At 46.0% G+C, this 10,000-nt stretch overlaps 2 protein-coding genes across 2 annotated transcripts in view; both read right to left on the bottom strand.

Moving 5' to 3' along the window:
• pomt1 (protein-O-mannosyltransferase 1) overlaps positions 1–5,107 on the bottom strand; it is a 22,554-nt gene extending 17,447 nt beyond the window's left edge. Inside the window, exons 1-4 of the mRNA XM_079221831.1 lie at positions 4,993–5,107; positions 3,102–3,223; positions 2,367–2,473; positions 79–129 (exon numbers count right to left, since the gene is read on the bottom strand). Coding sequence (XP_079077957.1) covers positions 79–129; positions 2,367–2,473; positions 3,102–3,214 — 271 coding nt within the window. The 5' untranslated portion in view covers positions 3,215–3,223; positions 4,993–5,107. The remainder of the gene's footprint in view (positions 1–78; positions 130–2,366; positions 2,474–3,101; positions 3,224–4,992) is intronic.
• Positions 5,108–6,041: 934 nt separating this feature from the next.
• LOC306740096 (rap guanine nucleotide exchange factor 1-like) overlaps positions 6,042–10,000 on the bottom strand; it is a 22,539-nt gene continuing 18,580 nt past the window's right edge. Inside the window, exons 24-25 of the mRNA XM_079222207.1 lie at positions 6,692–6,832; positions 6,042–6,608 (exon numbers count right to left, since the gene is read on the bottom strand). Of these exons, the coding sequence (XP_079078333.1) occupies positions 6,473–6,608; positions 6,692–6,832 (277 nt within the window). The 3' untranslated portion in view covers positions 6,042–6,472. The remainder of the gene's footprint in view (positions 6,609–6,691; positions 6,833–10,000) is intronic.

Here is a 10,000-nt window from a genome sequence, read left to right as displayed (position 1 = left end):
ACTCTGTGGAGTAAAACAAACACACCATTTAAACTGGTGTAAATGGGCGGGTGGTGTTACAGTAACTGGTGTTCTTACCTGCCCCGATTCTGTTCCACACAAAGTTCCCATCGAATCCCCCCAGGTACGCTGCAACACACACGATGACATCATCACCACACACAATGACGACATCATCACCAGCAACACACACGGTGACATCACCAGCAACACACACGGTGACATCACCAGCAACACACTCGATGACGTCATCACCACACACGATGACATCACCAGCAACACACACGATGACGTCATCACCACACACGATGACATCACCAGCAACACACACGATGACGTCATCACCACACACGATGACATCACCAGCAACACACTCGATGACGTCATCACCACACACGATGACATCACCAGCAACACACTCGATGACGTCATCACCACACACGATGACATCACCAGCAACACACACGATGACGTCATCACCACACACGATGACATCACCAGCAACACACACGATGACGTCATCACCACACACGATGACATCACCAGCAACACACACAATGACGTCATCAACACACACAATGACGTCACCAACACACACGATGACGTCACCAACACACACGATGACGTCACCAACACACACGATGACGTCACCAACACACACGATGACGTCACCAACACACACGATGATGACATCATCATCACCACACACGATGATGACATCATTATCACCACACACGATGACATCATCATCACCACACACGATGACATCACCAGCAACATACACAATGACATTACCAGCAACATACACGATGACATCACCAGCAACATACACGGTGACATCACCAGCAACACACTCGATGACGTCATCACCACACACGACGTCATCACCACACACGACGTCATCACCACACACGATGACATCACCAGCAACACACACGGTGACGTCACCAGCAACACACACAATGACGTCACCAGCAACACACACAATGACGTCATCACCACACACGGTGACATCACCAGCAACACACACGGTGACATCACCAGCAACACACACGGTGACATCACCAGCAACACACACGATGAGGTCACCAGCAACACACACGATGACGTCACCAGCAACACACGATGACATCACCAGCAACACACGATGACATCACCAGCAACACACACGACGTCATCACCACACACAACGTCATCACCACACACGGTGACATCACCACACACAACGTCATCACCACACATGGTGACATCACCAGCAACACACACGGTGACATCACCAGCAACACACACGGTGACATCACCAGCAACACACACAACGTCATCACCACACACAACGTCATCACCACACACGGTGACATCACCACACATAGTGACATCACCAGCAACACACGGTGACATCACCAGCAACACACACGGTGACATCACCAGCAACACACACGGTGACATCACCAGCAACACACACGATGAGGTCACCAGCAACACACACGATGACGTCACCAGCAACACACGATGACATCACCAGCAACACACGATGACATCACCAGCAACACACACGACGTCATCACCACACACAACGTCATCACCACACACGGTGACATCACCACACACAACGTCATCACCACACATGGTGACATCACCAGCAACACACACGGTGACATCACCAGCAACACACACGGTGACATCACCAGCAACACACACAACGTCATCACCACACACAACGTCATCACCACACACGGTGACATCACCACACATAGTGACATCACCAGCAACACACGGTGACATCACCAGCAACACACACGGTGACATCACCAGCAACACACACGGTGACATCACCAGCAACACACACGATGACATCACCATCAACACACACAATGACATCACCATCAACACACACAATGACATCACCATCACACACAATGACATCACCAACACACACAATGACATCCCCATCAACACACGCGATGACATCATCATCACCACACACGGAGACATCACCATCAACACACACAATGACATCACCATCAACACACACAATGACATCATCAACACACACAATGACATCAACACACACAATGACATCACCAACACCACATACGATGACATCATCACCACACACGATGACATCATCACCACACACAATGACATCACCAGCAACACACACGATGACATCATCACCAACACACACGATGACATCATCACCACACACAATGACATCACCAGCAACACACACGATGACATCATCATCACCAAACATGATGACATCATCAACACACAGTGACATCACCATCAACACACACAGTGACATCACCAGCAACACACACGATGACATCATCACCAACACACGCAATGTTGTCGTGGTAACCGACCTCCCAGAGACAGGATCATGTGACCCAGTGGCGGCCCGCTGTCATCGATGAAGAAGACCCTCTTCATGTAGAGGGACACGAAGGGCCCGTAGTAGACCTCATCGAACCTGAGGGACAGAGACCAGGTGTTCATGAGACCAGGTGTTCAGATGACCAGGTGTTCATGAGACCAGGTGTTCAGGTGCTCATGAGACCAAGTGTTCAGGTGCTCATGAGACCAAGTGTTAAGATGACCAGGTGTTCATGAGACCAGGTGTTCATGAGACCAGGTGTTCATGTGTTCATGAGACCAGGTGTTCATGAGACCAGGTGTTCATGTGTTCATGAGACCAGGTGTTCAGGTGTTCATGAGACCAGCTGTTCACGAGACCAGGTGTTCACGAGACCAGGTGACCAGGTGTTCATGAGACCAGGTGTTCATGAGACCAGGTGACCAGGTGTTCATGAGACCAGGTGTTCATGAGACCAGGTGACCAGGTGTTCAGGTGACCAGGTGTTCATGAGACCAGGTGTTCATGAGACCAAGTGTTCATGAGACCAGGTGTTCAGGTGTTCATGATACCAGGTGACCAGGTGTTCAGGAGACCAGGTGTTCATGAGACCAGGTGTTCAGGTGTTCATGATACCAGGTGACCAGGTGTTCAGGAGACCAGGTGTTCAGGTTTTCATGAGACCAGGTTTTATGAGACCAGGTGTTCAGGTGTTCATGAGACCAGGTGGATAAAACAAACTTACACCACGGCGTTGGGGGAGCTGAGGCGGCTCAGCCGGGTCCAGAACGCCAGCAGGGAGACCAGCACCAGGACCAGGTCCACCTGAGCAGTCACCACCAGGGGGAGCTGCAGCATTGCTGACACCTGAGACAGACAGGTGAGAGACAGACAGGTGAGACAGGTGAGACACAGACAGGTGAGAGACAGACAGGTGAGAGACAGACAGGTGAGAGACAGACAGGTGAGAGAGAGACAGGCCAGAGAGACAGGTGTGAATGTAATAAACATTATGAATGTTTTAATAAATATTACAAATGTTTAAATGTAATAAATATATTTAATGTAATAAATATAGTAAATGTTATGAATGTTTTAATGTAATACGTATATTTAATGTAATACATATATTTAATGTAATACATATGTTTAATGTAATACGTATATTTAATGTAATAAATATATTTAATGTAATAAATATATTACATGTAATATACACTCACCTAAAGGATTATTAGGAACACCATACTAATACTGTGTTTGACCCCCTTTCGCCTTCAGAACTGCCTTAATTCTACGTGGCATTGATTCAACAAGGTGCTGAAAGCAATCTTTAGAAATGTTGGCCCATATTGATAGGATAGCATCTTGCAGTTGATGGAGATTTGTGGGATGGACATCTAGGGCACGAAGCTCCCGTTCCACCACATCCCAAAGATGCTCTATTGGGTTGAGATCTGGTGACTGTGGGGGCCATTTTAGTACAGTGAACTCATTGTCATGTTCAAGAAACCAATTAGAAATGATTGGAGCTTTGTGACATGGTGCATTATCCTGCTGGAAGTAGCCATCAGAGGATGGTACATGGTGGCCATAAAGGGATGGACATGGTCAGGAACAATGCTCAGGTAGGCCGTGGCATTTAAACAATGCCCAATTGGCACTAAGGGGCCTAAAGTGTGCCAAGGAAACATCCCCCACACCATTACAGCACCACCACCACCAGCCTGCACAGTGGTAACAAGGCATGATGGATCCATGTTCTCATTCTGTTTACGCCAAATTCTGACTCTACCATCTGAATGTCTCAACAGAAATCGAGACTCATCAGACCAGGCAACATTTTTCCAGTCTTCAACTGTCCAATTTTGGTGAGCTCTTGCAAATTGTAGCCTCTTGTTCCTATTGGTAGTGGAGATGAGTGGAACCCGGTGGGGTCTTCTGCTGTTGGAGCCCATCCACCTCAAGGTTGCGTGTGTTGTGGCTCACAAATGCTTTGCTGCATACCTCGGTTGTAATGAGTGGTTATTTCAGTCAAAGTTGCTCTTCTATCAGCTTGTATCAGTCGGCCCATTCTCCTCTGACCTCTAGCATCAACAAGGCATTTCCGCCCACAGGACTGCTGCATACTAGATGTTTTTCCCTTTTCACACCATTCTTTGTAAACCCTAGAAATGGTTGTGCGTGAAAATCTCAGTAACTGAGCAGATTGTGAAATACTCAGACCGGCCCGTCTGGCACCAACAACCATGCCACGCTCAAAATTGCTTAAATCACCTTTCTTTCCCATTCTGACATTCAGTTTGGAGTTCAGGAGATTGTCTTGACCAGGACCACACCCCTACATGCATTGAAGCAACTGCCATGTGATTGGTTGATTAGATAATTGCATTAATGAGAAATTGAACAGGTGTTCCTAATAATCCTTTAGGTGAGTGTATGTTATAAATGTTTCACATTTAAATGCTTAATTCTAAGTTAAGGAACATGTTGAACTCTGAACTAAAGAGACAACTGAACTAGTTTCTGTATACTTTATTTATTATGGGATGGAATCTAAGCAGCCGTTAGCATTAGCCTTTCTGTTAGCTGTTAGCTGTCAGAGTGCCGTTACATTGCTGCTACCGAAAGCTCACCTGGTGACGTCACTCCGTTAACTTGAAACAGACCATCCTGCCGGTAAACAACCGGATCATTCCTCCGGTGACCGGAGCTCCTCAACGACTCTCCGGTTCGTTCTGAGCCGCTCGATGTGTCCGGTGTCTGATTAGTGATGTCTGCCCACGGAGCCGCTCGATGTGTCCGGTGTCTGATTAGTGATGTCTGCCCACGGAGCCGCTCGATGTGTCCGGTGTCTGATTAGTGATGTCTGCCCACGGAGCCGCTCGATGTGTCCGGTGTCTGATTAGTGATGTCTGCCCACGGAGCCGCTCGATGTGTCCGGTGTCTGATTAGTGATGTCTGCCCACGGAGCCGCTCGATGTGTCCGGTGTCTGATTAGTGATGTCTGCCCACGGAGCCGCTCGATGTGTCCGGTGTCTGATTAGTGATGTCTGCCCACGGAGCCGCTCGATGTGTCCGGTGTCTGATTAGTGATGTCTGCCCACGGAGCCGCTCGATGTGTCCGGTGTCTGATTAGTGATGTCTGCCCACGGAGCCGCTCGATGTGTCCGGTGTCTGATTAGTGATGTCTGCCCACGGAGCCGCTCGATGTGTCCGGTGTCTGATTAGTGATGTCTGCCCACGGAGCCGCTCGACGTGTCCGGTGTCTGATTGAATGTTTAAATGTACTTTTAACATTTAGTTATTGTATGATCTGTTGCTTTTTACTTTTTTCTCCATTAAGTCCTTTGTAACTATTAAAACAAATAGTTATATTATTATTATTAATAATAATAATAATTCATAATGGAAGATGAAGAATACAAGAAGATTACAACAACTTTTATCCATTCCTCTATGGATTCTATCCCAGCATGCACTGGGTGAGAGCCAGGGTACACCTGCACAGGCGAGTCCACACAGTGAACCTGTCTGTCACACATGTCCGGTTATATTATATATATGAAATATTAATGATATAAACACTATTGTCACAAAGTACATTTACTCAAATACCACATACACAACTTTAGTTACTTTATAGAGTCAAATTATTAATCAACTGGTTAGCAGTGACGTTTATTGAAATATGGCTGTTAATAATTGTACCCAGTCAGAAACAGGAAGAAGCCCCACGCTAACCCCAGCTAACACCTGTCTAACCCCACATTAACATCTGGCTAACCCCAGCTAACACCTGGCTAACCCATGCTAACACCTGGCTAACCCCAGCTAACACCTGGCTAACCCATGCTAACATCTGGCTAACCCAGGCTAAAACCTGGCTAACCCATGCTAACACCTGGCTAACCCCACATTAACATCTAGCTAACCCCAGCTAACACCTGGCTAACCCATGCTAACCCCACCTGGCTAAGCCCACAGTACCAATTTAATGAAGATTAGCATCATGTGTATCGCCTCAATTCTCAATGTCCACATGTTAGCATTAAACTAGCACAGGTTAGCCTTCTCACGATGCAGGTTAGCACAGGTTAAGTCTGTTTTGATCTGTCATCTCTGATTGGCTCTTGGGGCATTTCGTGGGCGGAGCCTGAGCGAAAGTTCCCACAATGCTTCCTCTGCCAGGTGATCGCTGAAGTCATTAAAGAACGATATGATGTCATCATTAGGCTGCAGAGTGTAAGGACTGAGGACAGAGAGAGTCAGGTGTTATTTAAGGTGATGCTGTAATACTACTTATTACATATGGAGGTACTACAGGGGACTGACACTTGCTGGTAGATCCTCAGAGTGTCCAGGATGTTGAACTGCTGCCAGCGTTTAGAGAAGTTGACCTTTGATCCCTGTGATGTCATCAACGTGTCAGGATTCCCAAGGTGGACGAAGGTCAAGTCCTGAAGGATCAAGCCCCTGAACAGACAGACAAGTTAAAGAGAGAGACAATGATGTGGTGTGTACAAACGATGAACCTACAGGTAGGGTACACATGAGGGGTATAGAGGGTATTAACCTACCGGTAGGGTACACATGAGGGTATATAGAGGGTATTAACCTACAGGTAGGGTATACATGTGGGGTATAGAGGGTATTAACCTACAGGTAGGGTATACATGAGACTATAGAGGGTATTAACCTCCAGGTAGGGTATACATGTGGGGCATAGAGGGTATTAACCTACAGGTAGGGTATACATGAGGGGTATAGAGGGTATTAACCTACAGGTAGGGTATACATGACGGGTACAGGTAGGGTATACATGAGGGGTATATAGGGTATTAACCTACAGGTAGGGTATACATGAGGGGTACAGGTAGGGTATACATGAGGGGTATAGAGGGTATTAACCTACAGGTAAGGTATACATGAGGGGTACAGAGGGTATTAACCTACAGGTAGGGTATACATGAGGGGTACAGAGGGTATTAACCTACAGGTAGGGTATACATGAGGGGTATAGAGGGTATTAACCTACAGGTAGGGTATACATGAGGGGTATATAGGGTATTAACCTACAGGTAGGGTATACATGAGGGGTATAGGTAGGGTATACATGAGGGGTACAGGTAGGGTATACATGAGGGGTATAGAGGGTATTAACCTACAGGTAGGGTATACATGACGGGTACAGGTAGGGTATACATGAGGGGTATATAGGGTATTAACCTACAGGTAGGGTATACATGAGGGGTACAGGTAGGGTATACATGAGGGGTATATAGGGTATTAACCTGCAGGTAGGGTATATATGTGGGGTATAGAGGGTATTAACCTACAGGTAGGGTATACATGAGACTATAGAGGGTATTAACCTACAGGTAGGGTAAAGATGTGGGGTATAGAGGGTATTAACCTACAGGTAGGGTATACATGTGGCGTATAGAGGGTATTAACCTACAGGTAGGGTATACATGAGACTATAGAGGGTATTAACCTACAGGTAGGTTATACATGTGGGGTATAGAGGGTATTAACCTACAGGTAGGGTATACATGTGGGGTATAGAGGGTATTAACCTACAGGTAGGGTATACATGAGGGTATATAGAGGGTATTAACCTACAGGTAGGGTGTACATGAGGGTATATAGAGGGTATGAACCTATAGGTAGGGTATACATGAGACTATAGAGGGTATTAACCTACAGGTAGGGTATACATGTGGGGTATAGAGGGTATTAACCTACAGGTAGGGTATACATGTGGGGTATAAAGGGTATTAACCTACAGGTAGGGTATACATGAGGGTATAGAGGGTATTAACCTACAGGTAGGGGTATAGGTAGGGTATACATGAGGGGTACAGGTAGGGTATACATGAGGGGTATAGAGGGTATTAACCTACAGGTAGGGTATACATGAGGGTATAGAGGGTATTAACCTACAGGTAGGGGTATAGGTAGGGTATACATGAGGGGTACAGGTAGGGTATACATGAGGGGTATAGAGGGTATTAACCTACAGGTAGGGTATACATGACGGGTACAGGTAGGGTATACATGAGGGGTATATAGGGTATTAACCTACAGGTAGGGTATACATGAGGGGTACAGGTAGGGTATACATGAGGGGTATATAGGGTATTAACCTGCAGGTAGGGTATATATGTGGGGTATAGAGGGTATTAACCTACAGGTAGGGTATACATGAGACTATAGAGGGTATTAACCTACAGGTAGGGTAAAGATGTGGGGTATAGAGGGTATTAACCTACAGGTAGGGTATACATGTGGGGTATAGAGGGTATTAACCTACAGGTAGGGTATACATGAGACTATAGAGGGTATTAACCTACAGGTAGGTTATACATGTGGGGTATAGAGGGTATTAACCTACAGGTAGGGTATACATGTGGGGTATAGAGGGTATTAACCTACAGGTAGGGTATACATGAGGGTATATAGAGGGTATTAACCTACAGGTAGGGTGTACATGAGGGTATATAGAGGGTATGAACCTATAGGTAGGGTATACATGAGACTATAGAGGGTATTAACCTACAGGTAGGGTATACATGTGGGGTATAGAGGGTATTAACCTACAGGTAGGGTATACATGTGGGGTATAAAGGGTATTAACCTACAGGTAGGGTATACATGAGGGTATAGAGGGTATTAACCTACAGGTAGGGTATACATGAGGGTATAGAGGGTATTAACCTACAGATAGGGTATACATGAGGGGTATAGAGGGTATTAACCTACAGGTAGGGTATACATGAGGGTATAGAGGGTATTAACCTACAGATAGGGTATACATGAGACAATAGAGGGTATTAACCTACAGGTAGGGTATACATGAGACTATAGAGGGTATTAACCTACAGATAGGGTATACATGAGACTATAGAGGGTATTAACCTACAGGTAGGGTATACATGAGGGTATAGAGGGTATTAACCTACAGGTAGGGTATACATGAGGGTATAGAGGGTATTAACCTACAGGTAGGGTATACATGAGGGTATAGAGGGTATTAACCTACAGGTAGGGTATACATGAGACTATAGAGGGTATTAACCTACAGGTAGGGTATGCATGAGGGTATAGAGGGTATTAACCTACAGGTAGGGTATACATGAGACTATAGAGGGTATTAACCTACAGGTAGGGTATACATGAGGGTATAGAGGGTATTAACCTACAGATAGGGTATACATGAGGGTATAGAGGGTATTAACCTACAGGTAGGGTATACATGAGACTATAGAGGGTATTAACCTACAGGTAGGGTATGCATGAGGGTATAGAGGGTATTAACCTACAGGTAGGGTATACATGAGGGGTATAGAGGGTATTAACCTACAGGTAGGGTATACATGAGGGGTATATAGGGTATTAACCTACAGGTAGGGTATACATGAGGGGTATAGGTAGGGTATACATGAGGGGTACAGGTAGGGTATACATGAGGGGTATAGAGGGTATTAACCTACAGGTAGGGTATACATGACGGGTACAGGTAGGGTATACATGAGGGGTATATAGGGTATTAACCTACAGGTAGGGTATACATGAGGGGTACAGGTAGGGTATACATGAGGGGTATATAGGGTATTAACCTACAGGTAGGGTATACATGAG

Source organism: Taurulus bubalis (genome assembly GCF_910589615.1).
Source record: "Taurulus bubalis genome assembly, chromosome: 8".
Classification (NCBI taxonomy): Eukaryota; Metazoa; Chordata; class Actinopteri; order Perciformes; family Cottidae; genus Taurulus; species Taurulus bubalis.
The sequence above is the reverse complement of the archived record's forward strand: the minus strand, read 5'-3'. Positions and strand labels throughout refer to the sequence as shown.